This window comes from Corvus moneduloides, chromosome 1, assembly GCF_009650955.1.
Source record: "Corvus moneduloides isolate bCorMon1 chromosome 1, bCorMon1.pri, whole genome shotgun sequence".
Lineage (NCBI taxonomy): Eukaryota > Metazoa > Chordata > Aves > Passeriformes > Corvidae > Corvus > Corvus moneduloides.
In genome coordinates, this window is record NC_045476.1 from 15,994,288 (window position 1) to 16,011,000 (window position 16,713).

The 16,713-nt window shown below is 37.9% G+C and overlaps 1 protein-coding gene across 19 annotated transcripts in view; it reads left to right on the top strand.

Annotated features, from left to right (window-relative positions):
- The window catches only part of PARD3 (par-3 family cell polarity regulator), a 451,472-nt gene that overhangs the window by 37,371 nt on the left and 397,388 nt on the right, over positions 1–16,713 (top strand). For all 19 annotated transcript variants that reach the window (XM_032100143.1, XM_032100149.1, XM_032100079.1 and 16 more), the window contains exon 2: positions 11,593–11,694. In XM_032100143.1, the coding sequence (XP_031956034.1) occupies positions 11,593–11,694 (102 nt within the window). The remainder of the gene's footprint in view (positions 1–11,592; positions 11,695–16,713) is intronic.

A 16,713-nucleotide genomic window follows, 5' to 3' on the forward strand; every position in this document is an offset into this window, starting at 1 on the left:
AGAAGTTTTCCTTCATTAGGCTTTTCCTGTTATGGGCTCTGTTGACTACTCAGTAGTGTGGCAGCAGGATTCTGATGATACTGGGGCTAGCCTTATGCTTAGACCTGATCTTAGGTATTTATTTGGAAAAGAGGATTACTGCAGATTTGTGAGGAGGAATTGTTACTGGTGATCTCTGAACAAAACATGGATGTAAATGAAAATGGCAGGAAGGATAAAGTGTGGAGTTGGTAGCAGTTAGCATTAGCCCTGCCTGGTGAGGTCTCCAGCCATATATGGTGCTCATTGCTTTTCATCTTAAACATGGTAATACCCTACAGCATGGTCAGTCAGTAGTACTACAGCCATGGTAAACCTTAGGGTCAATTAAAAGAAAAAGTATTTATCTTTAGAAGTAATGAACACAGTTGAAAACAAAACTAATCCTTGAGACTCCTGTTATAGCAGTTTAGTTTTAAGGTACTTCCTCTCCTTTACGCTAGCATGAAATGCTGCATTGCAGTTTCTGCCCTGGGTTAGGAGCAGTCAGAACCTTGAATTCAAAGAGAATGGCAGATCTGTTTTATTTAACCTTATAAAATAAGCATGATTATAGTAGTTGAATTTATATAGTGATTGTTCTTGAAGTTTCAGAAAAGCGTTAGGCATGTTTAGAAAAGAGTGACTACATACTTAAATCAGTGCCACTAGAAGGAATTGAAATTACACTCCTTCAGAAAAGATTGAGCAATTTGGAAAAGTAATAGCTAAATATTATTGCTACAAATTGTTCCCTGGAGATGAAAATAAGGCCTGCTTTGGTTGAAGTATCTTGAAAAGTATTTAAGAGATAAATTAACATGATACCATGATTATTTCCACATTGCTTTTGCAGATGCTTACTGGAAACAAGTTTTCCTTGGTGGGTTTGACCTGGAGGTACCTGCTTGTGTGTCCCGGAGTTTGTTAAACACAGATACTGTTCCATGGGTGTCCTTTAGAGGGGAGGTGGTGGAGTGGTGGTGTGTGGAAGTTCTGGCTTCGTGTCAGCCTACTTAGGAAATGTAGAAAGCTTTGATCATGAGCTACAATGTGCACAGAGGAGAGGAAGGCAAAGAAGGGGAATATAGTTAAAGTCTTGGGAACAGTTTTATAGAGCACAGTGGAAACTCCTGAACCCTTCAGTCCCCCATTCACTATTAGCAGGGTTTTCCTACATGCAAATCAGTAGAAATGCTCCATATATCTATTCTGGTGTTGATCTGTTGGTGTTTTTCAGCATATGTTAGTTTGCCACTTTATTTGTTCCATTTGCCAGCTTGGTCCAACAGCCATAGGTGCTCCTCCTCTAAAGCAGACAGGGAGTTGCTGTGTAGGCAGCAGGCAGAGGCCAAGCACCTTGCTGCCTGTGTGTGCTGTGGTGCAGGGAGTGTGGGGGATCTCCTCCCACATACACCCCGCTTACAGCAACTGCAGAGGGGGCAGGGAGATCTTACAGGTACCGCTGTGCATGGCTGACAGGGTGGCAGGGGAGACTAAAGCACCTGACATTCTAAAATTGTAAATCCTATCAAAAACATACGATATCATAGCTGACCTAAATTGTGATAAATTTTTCTGTGATTCGTGTAACTTGTGCATTCCTTCCACATGGTTCAGCAAAGCTGTTTATATTGCAAAGTCTTACTTACCAAGCCTTGAATTTGTAGTTCCCTGAAGAATAACATAGCCATGAGGACAGAGAGTGGTATTTCATATTTAGTCTTAACTTTATAGTTACGGTGTGTTAGAATTGTGAGGCAGTGTATGTAATCATGATTTTCCAACTCTCTGTGTATTAATCATTGTTTAGAGTTCACATACTACACAATTAATTGGCTGTGCCCATTTGGGAACATAATCAGAACTGGTTGTTTCTATCTTTCATGGTACTTGAGATTGATGGCCCCCAAATGAAAATCTTATTTCAAGTACATTTCTGAAATAAATTAGGCTTTTCCTCTTAAGCTGGATGTCACTTGAGTAGACAACTCTACTCTCTTAAATCTCCCCTTGAAACATTTTACCAGACTCACTTTTTTTTAATCAGCAGGTTTTGTTTAATCAGCATCTGTCAGGGGTACATGTGTTGGTCTACTACATACAGTTCTGTATGTACAGACATATATATGTGATGGTTATTCCAGTAAAAGCCATCATTCTGGTCTAAGTCTAGTAATGTATTTGAAGAGCTATTGTGGTGACTGAAAAAAACAATGAACTGCTGAAATCCAAGCAATGCTGCAATGATGGGTGGAGGTAAATAAACTCTTGGAAGAAACAGAAAGCACTTCACGTATGGTTCAGTTGTCAAGCTGCAATCCTAAGATGTTCTGCATTTCTTTGGCATTGCTGCCCAAATTCTAGATCCCCGCATGCAAGATTGTGCACCATTATAACCAGTACATTTCACTGCATATTCATGAGTTATGGATTTGATTACTGTAATTCATATCTGTCATCTAGAGTTAATACTAATAATTACAAATTGTAATCAAGAAACAATTCTGTTGCATTATTTGTTGTATTTAGATGCAGATTATGATGTTAGATCTGTGTTACAGCAAAATAATCTGAAAAGGGCACATTTGTCTTGACTCACTTGTGGATTTACCATAGTTGGAGTTTGTGGCAGTGCTTCAGTAGATGTCTTGGGTTTTCTTTACATAGGATTGAAATAAATCCCATGTAAAAGCTTTATTTTGCAGTTTGGGCAGGACAGTGTTATTTGGTGCTCACAGCATGGATGTAATAGAGTTTAGAGATGCAGTGTCATTCCACTCAGTATGTTTTTCTCAAATATTTAACTTCTTCCCCTTAGCAAAGAGAACATAGTTGTTCACAGCGTAAACTATCAGTAGTCGTGGTGAAAAGCATGTTAATCTTTCATAGCCAAATGTAAAGCTTTATTCTTCATTTAATAATTCTCAAATTTGGTTGCCACATGCATTCTAGTGGCAGCATAAAGTAACTTTTCCTTTTTTGTGGGTGCCTGACCTGGTGCTAGTATCAGAGTCCAGGTGCTGGCCTGGACCTGCCCTTTGGTGGTGGCACCTCCTAGTGGTTAGAGAGCTGTGTGCTGTGACGAAATGTCATAAAGTCATTAGTTATGACAACAAGCAATGTTCTCAGTGCAATATTTTTGGAATAGGCTGTCAGGAGACGTGAAATGTAGCCAGAACCCCAGGACCTGGGGGTGTTGATCAGCAGCTGGGCTGACCATGAGCCAGTGTGTGCCCAGGTGGCCAAGAAGGCCAGTGACATCCTGGCCTGTATCAGCAATAGTGTGGCCAGGGCAGTGGTTGTTCCCCTGTACTCGGCACTGGGGAGGCCACACCTTGAGTCCTGTGTCCAGCTTTGGGCCCCTAACTACAAGAAAGACACTGAGGTGCTGGAGCGTGTCCAGAGAAGGGAAACAGAAAAGATGAAGGGTCTGGAGCACAAGTCTTAGGAGGAGTAGCTGAGGGAGCTGGGATTGTTTAGCCTGCAGAAAAGGAGGCTCAGAGGAGCCCTTATTGCTCTCTACAACTACCTAAAGGAGGTTGTAGCAAAGTGTGGGCCTGTCTTTTCTCCTGGGTAACAAGTGATGGGATGAGAAGAAATGTCCTCAAATTGCACTAGGGGAGCTTTAAATTGGATCTTAGGAAAGGTTTCTTCACAGAAGGGGTTATCAAGCATGAAAACAGGCTGCCCAGAGGAGTGATTGAGTCACCATCCCTGGAGGCATTTAAAAGATGTGTAGATGTATCACTTAGGGACATGGTTTTGTGTCGAACTTGGCAGTGCTGGGTTAACAGTTGGGCCTGATGATCTCAGAGGTTTTTTCCCACCTAAGCAATTCTATGATTCTATGCCTAGCCCTGCCCTAGAGGAGTCCCATGCAGTGCCACAGGCTGGGGCTGGGGACAGTGAGTGGGCAGGAGCCAGCCCTGTACACTGGTACCAGACAGTGTCAGCAGGGCATATCCAGGAGACAAAGGAAGGGATCATCCACCACTGCTCAGCATGGTCCATGTCCAATTCTGGGATGTCCTGAGGTCCCTTCTAATCAGAATTATTCCTTGACATTAAGTTATTGGGGCATACAGAGATTCTATTCTATTTAATATTAATGAAATTATGCAGTACATAGGAAAATTGATTTAAAGTAATTAGTGATACGATTTCGCATGGATTTGTGTAGATTGTTTCTAGGTAAAGTGGATGAGTTAAAAAAAGAAATAAAAATTCCAGGCTTTTATGATGCGTGGGGGTAATGCATTAATAGAAAGCACTTAACATATCCTTGTGGGGTAGGAAAACAGGAAGTTTAGCACTACTGTAGATCTCAGACTACTTTTCTTGCAGATTAAGGAAATTACCTTTTTTTTTCAGAAAAGCAAGGATTTCATCTATATATTCGAAAGTTTATACAAACTGCGAAGTGTCTAACAGCCAAATTTACCATTTTTAATGGCAACCTTTTGCCACTTAAAGCAAGATTCAGTAGTTCCTTGATGCTTCTTTTTGTACTCCAGTAGTAATGCAACACAACTCAATATGTAGTAGTGTTCCAGCAGTTTACTGACCATATCATTTCGATTTAGTGGGTTTTAGGAAGCATTTAATTGCTGAAGTAGATGACTGTTTGGGTCATGTTTGTGGCTATCAGACTTCTACGCTGAGGACTGACACTGATAGTGTAATGTGATCAATTTTTAAGTGAATCTTTGTTGAAACTGGACATACAGGATGCATGCAAAGCCCAACAATACTTTTTTTTTTCCTTCATAAACACCCTTTCCAACATTTCAGTGTGTCAGGAAGAGTGATATTTGCCATATGTTCAGATTTTGTCTTGGATGGATTTCTGATAAGCTAAAGCCCTCTTAGCAAGGCTGGGAAAGCATTGATGAGTGTAAAAGTAGAACAAGATGCTTCAGTGATTACGCTTGTATGTTTTTCTTTTTTTCATAACTGGTTCATATCAGATGAAGTTGAAGACATTATGTATACTCTTGAATGTTTGAAAAAATTGAATCCTAGACCAAGCCCTCCTTTATGGTATGATGTGTAACCTTCCTGGGTGTGTATTCGTCTTTCTCAGTAGTACAGAATAGCAAGAAATTAGCTTTAGCGTGGTGCATCTTCAGAACGAAGAGCAGTTTTACAGGTTAAGGATCAAAAAGATGAAAGGGATAAGGCTTATTTTCTGCTGTACAGTGCTCAACTATTTTCTGTTGTAGTCTGTAGCCCTGGTTTTCTTGACTTCATTGGATACAGTGCAGGTGTATGTGAATGTGCTCTAAAATTCACATGAGGGGAGTGATTGCAGGTGCAGTGAAGTAGAAATGAAAAAGGTAACTGTCCCTTCAACTCATCACCTGGTAACTTAAGAGTTGCTACAGGTATCAGTTGCTTTCTGAGCCTTACTGGGGCACTTTCATTAATGTTAAGTATTCTTCTGGCTTGTGCCCTTGCCGAGACAGTGAATGCACTTACGTTGTACCATTAGTGCCAACTGTCTGTGCTGCAGCATCAACGTACTTTAGAGAGCAGTCGGCTTTGAAGCTGATTTTCCCATTGGTGCTCTTGTGTGTTATGCAGCAGATCTTTGTGCCTGAAGTTCAAGGAGACAGATGATGGGATGGAGATGCAATTTAAACCTAGGGACTTGTTCTTGCTGGCTTCTCAGGCTGTGGAATGTAACTGGAATCCAGCTGACGTTGCAAGCATTCATGGCTGTCTTTTGGCACCTGAACTGCTTGTTTGGATGGTTCCTACCAGCAGCACAGAGCTAGACAGGGAAATGAATGAATTCACTGGCAAATTTTCAGATATATTAGTTTTTTATTAACCATATTTTCCTTTCAGACTGTGTTGACACGCCCAAGTGCCATATGCTGCTGAACAGACAAGTCCAGTACACACCCCAGTCTGGTGATTTAGTTGGTTTTTATCTGCCTGTATTCTTGCCACAAAGGCTTTATCTATTCTCAAAAAACTCAATCCAGTGAAGACAGCCACACACATGGCCTTGCAGTCTTGAATTCCAGATGGTTTTAAGCAAAGACTAATAATATATATTTATTTATCTCTTCATTTGTACGTGAGAAGTTATATTGACATGCTTGGATATGCCTCTGCTCTGTCCTTTGTCCTGGTGGCGAGTTTGTTTTCCTGTGAGAGTTACACTGATATACCTGTGCACAACTGTCCAGCTGATAGTGGTTTTTAAAAATCACGTCAGCATCTGTGTTAAAGCAAAAAGCTGTAAATTATATCTAAATTTAAATAATTCTAGTTCTAGAAACAGGGTCTTGATAGGCATGGAGAGGCTCTGGGAGCTCAGCTTGGCAAAGCCAATCCATTTCCCAAGAATGCTGTGTGGTAAAAAATACATTTCCTATTCAAGCCAGAACAGATTAGAAAATAAAGGAGTGTGGGGGAAAAATACCTGTTTTACTTGATTTCCAGATGTGTGACAAACTGTAGCGGCAACTGGTTTGCACCCAGCTGAAGGGAAACACAGTTGGGAAATGTGGGCAAAGTGAAGAAGTACAAAGGCCTCTTGGAGAGAGCTTGGTGTCCTCTCCCAGTAGTGTTCTCTGCATGGGCTCCAAACAGCACACAAGAAATTACACACACACACACACACACACACGTTCCTCTGCCATCCCAGCTCCAGCTACTTAATTGTAGCCATGCAGATAATTGTAATTTTTCTGATGCTTCAGGACATCCTGCTGGTGACAGGTGAGATTAAATCGCAGTAGTGGGCACAATTAGTTAACACTGAACGTTGTTCATCAGGCTTATAGGAGCCTGATTTTCTGCTTTCTGTTAAATAGATTGCTACTTCTCAGAGGTTTGTGGTGCTCTCTTCTTGTGAGACAGGGAAAAAGTATTTCAAAGAATAGTCTTATTTAATGTAATTTTTAATGTTAAATATTGCAATATATTTTAGGAAAGGGTACATTTGTGAAAACCAAAACACCTATTTAGATGTAAAGGAATAAGAAATCTTCCTATGCCATTAATAAGAACACATTGCTGTTTCCATTCTGATTTCTAGATATTGTTTTCCACATATGGTCCTTGTTTCCATTATGTGGGAACATGAAATTGTTAGCTACAGAACACTGAATGATATTACTTAAACTAATGGTTTTCTCAGTTTTTCCTTTGTGCTTTTTAGAAGTCATTTTATGTAATAAACAGAATGTGAATGGCTGCAGTCTTGCTGCCCTTTTAATGTGCTCTTGCTTCCAGTCTCAGTGCTGGTGTTCACTTAGCAAATATTTATCTCTCATTGCTGAGGACTTTGGAGCAGAAAATGTGGTGCTCATGAGCTTAAATTATGAGTACCTTTATAATCATCATCAAGCTGAATAGTTAAATGGGTGTAGACAGGAAACAGGAGATCTGACTTGCTTAGACTTGAGCTGAGTGATGCAATATTTAAATGGAGATATTATAAATTAGGCTTAGTGTTACTTCTATCCTTGTCAATGAAGTGAACTTGCTGGTTCTTCTGCATGAACTAGTGGCAAAGGCATCTATACAGCTTTTTCAAAATAATTGCACTTTGCTAACTTAATACACTGGTGGAGCAGTGTAGCTAATGAGTTCTCTATCACCACTTGTTTTTCTGTCTAAATGCATTGCAGATTTGGAGAGTGCAGTACCCTTTTACACAATCATAACAGTGAGAGAATATAAATGTAGCTTTGTTTTATTGACAAAATATGAAAATCTGATTCTAATATGCAAATTCAAATTTTGAAACAACAGCATCATGCCTGACTAAACCATAACTTTGAAGCAGGTTTCTTGAAAAACTTGTGAGAGATTTTTAAAGTTTTGCTTAATTTTTTTTTTTTTTTACAGAAACTGACTTTTGTAGATTTTATATACTTAGCATTTTTTTCTGTTTAATAACTAGAAGACATTTTCTTTTTAGCTTCTATAAGCACCCTGTTGCACATGCCCTGAGCAGATCTCTGTGGGTAGGTGTTGGTGGCAGTCCCTTATTTTTGACATCTCACTTGAGAGCCCTGTACTGCCACCCAGACAGGATGATCCCAAAGGTGTTCAGGTGTCGTGAAGGAGTGATTGGACCACTTTGCCCCACAGACAAGGTTGAGTCAACTCCAGTAAATTCTGGAAATAGCCAGTTTCCACTTTAGGAACTGGTCTAAGCCAAAACAGTATGTTTGACTGCTTCAGAAAATGTTTGAAGACTGTATTACTGATATTGTGTAGGGAATTGTGAATATCTGTTTACTGGCTGAGATTGAGAAACACAATTTGACCAAGCTGTGAATACAGATGTACTTGTAACATCCATGTAGGAGTACCTGAATTACAATCAAGTCTGGTTCGGTTTATTTCGTATTTAGCAAACAGTGCATATGAGCTTACTTTAGTACAACATTATGTTCACTTTAGACAGATCACTGAGTAGGAATTTAAATGTGAACATTTATGCAGTTTGGTTTTTTCATGTTGTTTGGTTGACTATTATATAGAATAATTGCTAAAACTTGAAACCATAAATCACTGTGGATTTTCATAACTTGGTAAACTCACTAGCTTCAATGTTGTTTTCTTTATTTTCTTTCTCTCTTTTTTTCCCTCCCAGTATGGTGTAACTAATCTCTATACAATGCAAGTACTCCCTTCCCTCCTAGACCTCACTTCCCTCCCAATCCTGCCCCACCAAATCCTTGATTTATGCAAAACCTTTAATAGAGTAAAAGGGCCTCAAGAGAAGACTGTTCTGATGTTTGGAGAGGGCTTTAATGAAAAGTTGCATTGTTATTTCATATTTACTTACCAAATCCCGCCAGAGTAAATTCTTGCCAAACTAGTTTTATATATTTCTTGTCTGGTCTTGCTCACGTATTGTTTTGTATCAGGACCTTGTCTGACAGGAAAAACGACCAGAGCAGTTCAGGCTATGGCAGTACTAATAGGTGATGCAGTAAAAATGAAGTCTATCTAAAACTTCTTATGCAATATTGAGAAACCTTTAAAGGAAGTAATTAGCAGAAGTGATGCAGCTTATATATCAAAGCTATTTTTAAGTAGATTGTGCATGCTGAAATAGCACAATAGTGATTTAGAAATGGGTGTTTCTGCTATTGATTCTGTAGTCCTGAATGATTTTTTACATTTGCCTTGGAGGTAAGAAATATTTGTGGTAGGAAGCAAAAAACAAGGATACATGGATATTGAAGTTGTAGTTTCAGTTTGGGTGCTGTTTGTTTTGATGGATGTAGTCAGGTCACTGAGCCAGTATTGCAGTTATCTGTTTTTAATGTTTCCATTCTTCAGTAAGAAGATTAAGTGTTGCAAACAAAAACGGTGAATTGGGTGATGTATGAGGGATCAGGCTCTTAAAGCCCAAACTAGGTTTTCCAGCTATGATTTTGCAGTGAAAGCTAGCTTATGGTTCAATTGTAGCTTGGCTTTGAGATGGAGAATCTCAGCAGAGGAAACCTGAATCAAGTCCTTTAGGAGTGCAAGGTGCTTCACAGTCTGTTTTGTTGTGTCTTCTAAGTCTTGGTTTTTGCAAATGTATTTCAGTCTTTTGTGTAGATATGAGAGGCAGAGATTTTTTTAATGGGCTGGAGGATGAGGAAGGATTTTCTTTCCTTTAATTTGAGAGCGGAGTTTACAAAGGCATCCCTTCAGTGGACTGCCCTTTGAAGATGTTTGTTAAGGAATGTTGAAAGATTTCTGGTGTACACAGGTGACTTTGTCCAGCCCTTTCTGTCTTATTGGAGTATTCAAACTTACAAGTTTATCCTAGTATTTGTATTATGTACCTTTTTTACAGAGCAGGTTTATGTATTAGATAGCTACATAGGCACCTCTGTATGCATGACAATGTGAATAATGTAATACCATTTTAAATTATTCCCGAATCTTTACTTTTAAAAAATGGATGCTGAGTTATCTCCAGTAATATGCTAACAACAGTAAGTCTGTTTAAGGAAAACCCACATACTAGAAATCCAGTTAATCGTATAGTAAGTGCTTGCTTAGAAGAAACTGAAAGTAATGATATTTAGTACTTACAGAAATCAGAGAAAAAAGTCTGTAATTTAATTTTTGAAATGACTGGCCTAATGACTGTAAAATGTAATTCTGAAATTTGATCATCTGACGATGACGACTTGTGGCAGGATTTCAAGAGGATGTACTTACACAAACAATGAAGTAAATTTCATAGTTATCAGATTTCTCCAAATTATTTAACCTATGCATATATATCATGTGCAAATACATAGAGTTCTAGGATATTAAAACCAAGATTAGTATTTCTTGATATTCTTTTGTGCAACATGTTCTGTCAGGATTTAAACACACATATATGGATTTAGAGGAATTCTCATAGTCTTCTTTCCTGTCCTCTTCCATCTTTAAGAAATCAAAATATTTTCAAGCCTTTTAGGGTGGAGGTTATTTATTTATTTATAACTTCTATTTTAAGTGTGGGTGGGTTTTTGTTAGGTTCAGGTTTGGCTTTATTTTTATTATTTTTGTTTGTTTGCTTTGTCACTTCTAGACACCATACCTGAAAAGGCTGATGCTAATTGCTATTCTTAGGAAGTCAGGAACTCTGCAAGTTGGTGCAAGTTTGATGGTCCTCTGAGTAGAAACTTTGTGCAGCCATGCCTTCTCAGAGAAAAGCAAGGAAGCTCTTTTACTGTAAGACATTGAACAACAGCCCGGGGCCTTGAGGGGTGTATTTGAGAAGCAGGATTATGTATCATAGTCAGGTTGTGTATTTACAGAGCAACTTTCCCCCATTAGGAAACATATCCTTTAAGAATAGCACATCGAGGATTAACCAGCACTTGAGTCATGTAGTCATACACTGGAGACACTTTGTGGACACAACCTTATTCCCTATGGCTTCCTTTGCTGTCAAAAGTAATAATAAAGACTATAAAGCCAGTGTTCCCAATTACTGGTAGACACATGTATGAACACAAAGCCCCACACACACATTTATATGCATATATGTGTGTGTAAACGTGCGTGTATGTATCATTTTTTATTTTAAACGTGGGAAGTGTTCTTAGTATAAAATTTAGATATTCCATTTACCAGCTCTACCAAAGGACAGGTAGAAAGTCTTTTGATGGTGTTTAAATATTGGTTTGTGCCTTTTATAGCTGTTCGGTAAAAAGGTCACACGTTTTACAGCTGCATGTAACCTTTTTTGCCTGTTGACCACTGTCTGAGAGACTTCATTTCGAGGACAATATATTTTCCTTTTATTGAGGGAATATTGGGAATGTAATGTGCAGTAATATTGGGAATGTGTCACAGTCCTAGATGTCAATAATGGGATTGTGGCTCATGCAGATCTAACAGAAGAGGGAAGACTATGTATACAGTATGAGGCAATTTAAGAAAGAACTTTGGCTTTACACCTCAATTTACATTTATTTACAGAAGTATGACCTAAATAAATGTTTGATGTCAGGCATTTGTAGGACTGCGATGCTAACTGTGGTGGAATAACATTTTCCTGTTGGTATATGATATCTGATACTATTTTCTTCTGCTTTTATGCAGGATCCAAACTATTGGATACAAGTCCATCGACTGGAGCACGGGGATGGTGGGATCCTAGACCTCGATGACGTTCTTTGTGATGTAGCTGATGACAAAGACCGTGTAAGTACAAATGGCTACGAGGGCAGCATGGCACAAACTGCACATCAGCCTATCAGTGTTGTCTGTTCCCTGCATGTGTCCCAAAGTGGGAGTCAACACAGAGATTTTAGACATTTTTTATGTAGTTGCCTTACAGATGTGAGAAATCTGTTACTGTCATGGGTTTTTTTAAATTGAAATAATGGGTTTTCCATCCTTTCTAGTTCTTTAACAATTCAAATAGGAAAAGGAGACTGCAAGGACAAAAAATCTCATACAGTGGAACAATGATGCAAGAAAAAAAACCCCTGTAAATTGATGTTGCAGCTATGTGTTACCAGTTGAATATGTGCAAAACCAGTGCTGGTTTTAAACTGTTGAGTGTTGGGGTTTTTTTCAAAAATCATTTTTGGAGGAGCTGCTAGTTATGCAGAACTTGAGACAGTAATTATACAGTGCTGGGTCTTGAGTGCTTTTATTTTTTTTTAAGTCGAGATTTAGATTGCAGTAGCTAAGAGGCTTTTTGTTTGAGGCTATAGATACAAGTATCCTCGTATTACCCATTCAAAAATGGGTGGGTAAGAAACACTGTGGCAAACTGTATAGCTATGTAAATATGCCACTTTTCTCTGGAAATCCACACATGTTTGCTGAAGCTCTTGAAGGAATCTGAGCCTGATATAGACTTCAGTTTCAGGACCATGCTCCTTTACAGACAGTATCCTTAATTGCCTCTGTTGGAAGCAACAGGCACTGTCAAGGCTCCTTGAAAACTGGCCAAATGATGACTCTTAGGCTAATTTTTCAGAAATAGATACTTTGCCTGCAGTTATTTATTGTGACAAAACTTAATTGACATGGTTATTTCAACCAGGACTTTATAAAGAAAAATGATATGGGGAGTCTTGGGACATGAAGACTCCTCACTGTCTGAAATGTTGGGATTACTCAAGCTGTGTAGGGTAACAGTGCTGAGTTTTCAGGAATTTCTTCCATAAAAATAGTGCCCAGATAAGATTTCATGAAAAGCTAATTAAAACCTGTAGTTGGTTATCTCATATTGAAGTGCTCAGCTGTGTGATTAGTTTAGCTTTTGCTTACAGGCCTCAGGGAGGCTGGTGCAAGTTGTCACTAAATATAAATATTTTTTTTATATATATATATATATATATATACACACACACAGACTTATTTGAATAATGCACTTCTTAGCTCCTCATGTGCATTTCCCTTCAGAAGTTTGAATTCTGGTGACTTCAAGACCTTATTCTTTGGATGTTACCTTGTCTTGCTGCCTTTAAGTGGGGTAATTCCTCACAGTGAAACTCTGTGGGTGTTTTTATGTGTGTGACTAATAGTTGAAAAACTCTGACTGCAACTGAAGCAGGCAAAGTCATTATTACAATATTGTTTTTCTGTATAGATGGACAAGATACCTAGCAATTAGTAGTATTTATCTCTGCATTTGCCAAGCTCATCTCTACTGATGGCACCTATGAGTTAAATTTCCTTTTTTTTAAAGGACCATGCAAGCAACATTGATTAGGAAGGTGCAATATAAACATGCACTGTGCTATACTGGTTTATATCCTTGAATTAGTCATTCTCGCTTGACTTTCATGTTTGGGTCTTTTTAAGTATTTTGGTGATTAGTCATTGTATTTTAGCTTCCTGTAGTGTGTTTTACAGCTGACCTTAGTGGCTTCCTTTAATTTTGGGTTGTTAGCTTTGCCTCCATAGCAAGTGTATCAACTGGTTTAGTGTTGCTAAACTAATATAGGCCTTGTTAATGCCAGGTTTGTAATATATTTCCAGTTAGGGATATTTTGTATCTGTACACTTAAACATACCTTGTAAAAAAGCATTTAAACAGATGGTGTCTAAACATGTAATTAAATGATTACTGAGGTCTGTAGGATTAGCTGTGCTTAAAATAAAACATTTGCCTATATCTCTCTCTTTTAAAATTGGGACAAAAATGTCTAGGATATTGGAAAACTGAACACTTAATGTTTTAGTGTTCATTTTCACAAGGAACTTCCTTACGTTCTTGAAAAGAAGTTCGTTGTGTTATTTACTTTCTGACATCTGTATTTTTGAAAATCAGTTTGCTCTTACCATGGTTCTTTAGATTTACGGATTAGTCCCACAGTGAGAAATGTAATTTTTGTCTTTTTGATGTTGCTTTTATGCTATAATTGTGCAGTGTTGTATCAGCACAATACAGAATGCAGAGCAGCTAAGGGCCACTTGTCCTCTTGATGGATTTATTGCTCTCTATAGTCAACTGCTTTAGTAAAATAAAACACTTAAGTGATGTGAATATATTTACTCTGATTCCACTGTCTCCATGGAGAAAATGTTCTGTCCTATAACAAAGACCCTTAGAGCAGCTGTTCTAAATGGAATGAGTGAAGTATCTTTGATGGCATCCTTTACATTAAAATGCACCATGGTAGGGTGACTTTATTTAGCTTCTTCTATCCCTATATTTTGGTATTTTCGTGTCACTTACTAAAACAGAATGGATGAGTAAGGGTTAGCCAGTTGCTTTCTGGAATAATTTGTGATGTTCAGTGTTGTTCCTCCTTAAAAAAAAAGGAGTATAACATGAAACAAACTACATGGAAAAATTGATTTTGCTAAGCTCTCTGTTCCTTTGTTCCTTTCTGAAACAGCTTTCCTTAAGCCCTTTAACAGAGTTCATTGAGAACGTGCGTAAAGCATTCTAACTTAGCCAGCATGAGATTTGGACATTTCTATCACACAATATCACTACATGTGAAGTTGCTTGGTTAATGCAGTTAATGGTAATAACCGTATAACTAAGAAATGAATAAATGCTCATTTGAATATTTTTTTCATAAAAAACCTTTTAAAATTTATTGGAATGTAATTTTTTTCCAGGTTTTACTATGGAAATATGTATAGTTTTCAGTTGAAACACATCAGTGTTTTTTATATTTCTATATTTCTGTGTATACATGAATGCAAATGGGCTGACTTGTTCTTATTGTTTTTGAAAAATATTTGGATACAAGAAGCAAGATTCTATTTTCAGCTAGCATTTAGTCAACTGCATAACCTACTTCCATTATTTTAAAAATACAGGTTTCTTGTGCATTTAGTGATTAGACCAATATTTTAAAGATAGGTTAATAACCTTTTTTGTTTGGATTTCTGTAATTTGCAAAAGTATCCCTCTCTATGAAGACTTTCAAAAAACATATGTCATCTTGATAAGTTTCCAACTTGATGATAGCATACTTGATGACCTCAGTTCAGTTTTTAGTAGGCAGACGTTCTCAGCAGCAGCAAAAATAAAAACCCAACTGCAGAAAAAAACCCAGAACCCAGTCATCCTTAATTGTGTTTTCTTTTGGTAGACAGAGGTACGTAGACACTTTAGTAATTCTCACACTTTGGGTATAATAGGGAAGTGCTTATTCTGAGATCTCATAGACTCTTACTAACCATGAAAAAAATATTGAGGAAATTGTGGTGTAATCACATTTAAAAAACACCCAAAGCAACCAACAAACCCAAAGTATGTGTTTGAATGTAACTTGCTCCCATTTGAATTCTCACTGAAATAGTAATTTGTATTTTGAACAACTTAAAAAAAAATGTTTTGTGTGCAATTATATGTAATTTTTACGTGCATAGAAATGCTCAGACTGTTGCTCCGTGGGAAAATTTAGAGATCAAAATGTCTGTGCTTGGTGTAGCTATATTCCTGAAAAATCAGAGTTTTTTCTTCCCAAGAGAACAACAAAGATCTGCCATTAACAGCCACTGGTTGTGGTGAGCAGCTGGGCAAATAGAGCTGCTTTGAAACAATGTAGGTATGAACCTAATGTCAATTATTCATAAATTCAATTGCTCCAATATATAAATTTTTTGCCAAATTAGTTTGGGATTAACAATGTGTAAATGTTAAAAGCCTTGGCCTCTTATAATTTCCTTTATCACTGTCCTAAGAAATTCAACACTGGTTCTCAAAACCCACAGTAATTTGGTATATGCTTAGATTTACAGCCTGGCTTTATTTCTCTAAACTAAGTCAGGCATGGGCTCTCTTTGCTTGACTTAACATTTTCAAATATTCAGTCAGCTCTTTACCCTGCATAATTCATACTTACACCCACTGAGTGCAGAGATAAAAACCAGAGGAATATGGTGTGGTCTTGTCTGGAGTGAAGTCTCATGCTTCCCACAGTGTTTGTGTGTGTGGTGCTCTATCTGGCCCAGGTCACTGGAAGTTCAAGGTGATGTTGGTGCTTAGTGCTGCTTAGACAAACTTCAAACCTCCCAGAAAGACACACAAGAAGTTGGTGGTTTGAGTGGAATACTGCTGGTGAGAATGGGATGGAGATTAATTTCATAGATCTATGGTGAAATGGAATTTGTAAACATTCATGAGCTAGAGTTAACTGTGTTAAGTAAGCAAACTGCAGCTGAAATTCAGTGAAATCAATTGTGCTTCATTTGCATCTGCTATTAAGAAACCTTCAGAGACTCTATTAATGTTATTATGAAGTTAATGCCTGCTCACTTCAAGTGGGAAGAAATGTGAAGACTTCCAGTGGGAAAAAGTCTTTGAGCAGCTTCTTTACATAATATGAAGGCATATTAGGACCTTTTCCCAGTGTAGTGGAAAGGAAATGAACTTTTGGGTTTTGTGTTAAAACAGATGGTCAATTCTAAGTAATACTGTTGTTTTGTTTACTTCCTCTTGGAAAGCTCTGTTGAGTTAGAGAGACATGTGATACACAAAATGTGGGTTTGGAAAGGATGACTGTTTTGTTTGTAATAAATGTTAACTGGAAGCCTACACAGAAATAAGGCTATTTTGAGCAAATGCATTATAATGTTAAGGTTAGCTAGGGACTGGAGGGCTGTGATTACAGTATCCTGCTGCTACTGATCTTGCTCTCTCACTCTTATTTTTCGGGCCAGTTATGCAAGACCCCATTTCTGTAGTAAATTCAGGGTAGGCCAGTGACAGCAGGATGCTATTATAAAGAAGGAGATTCTGCT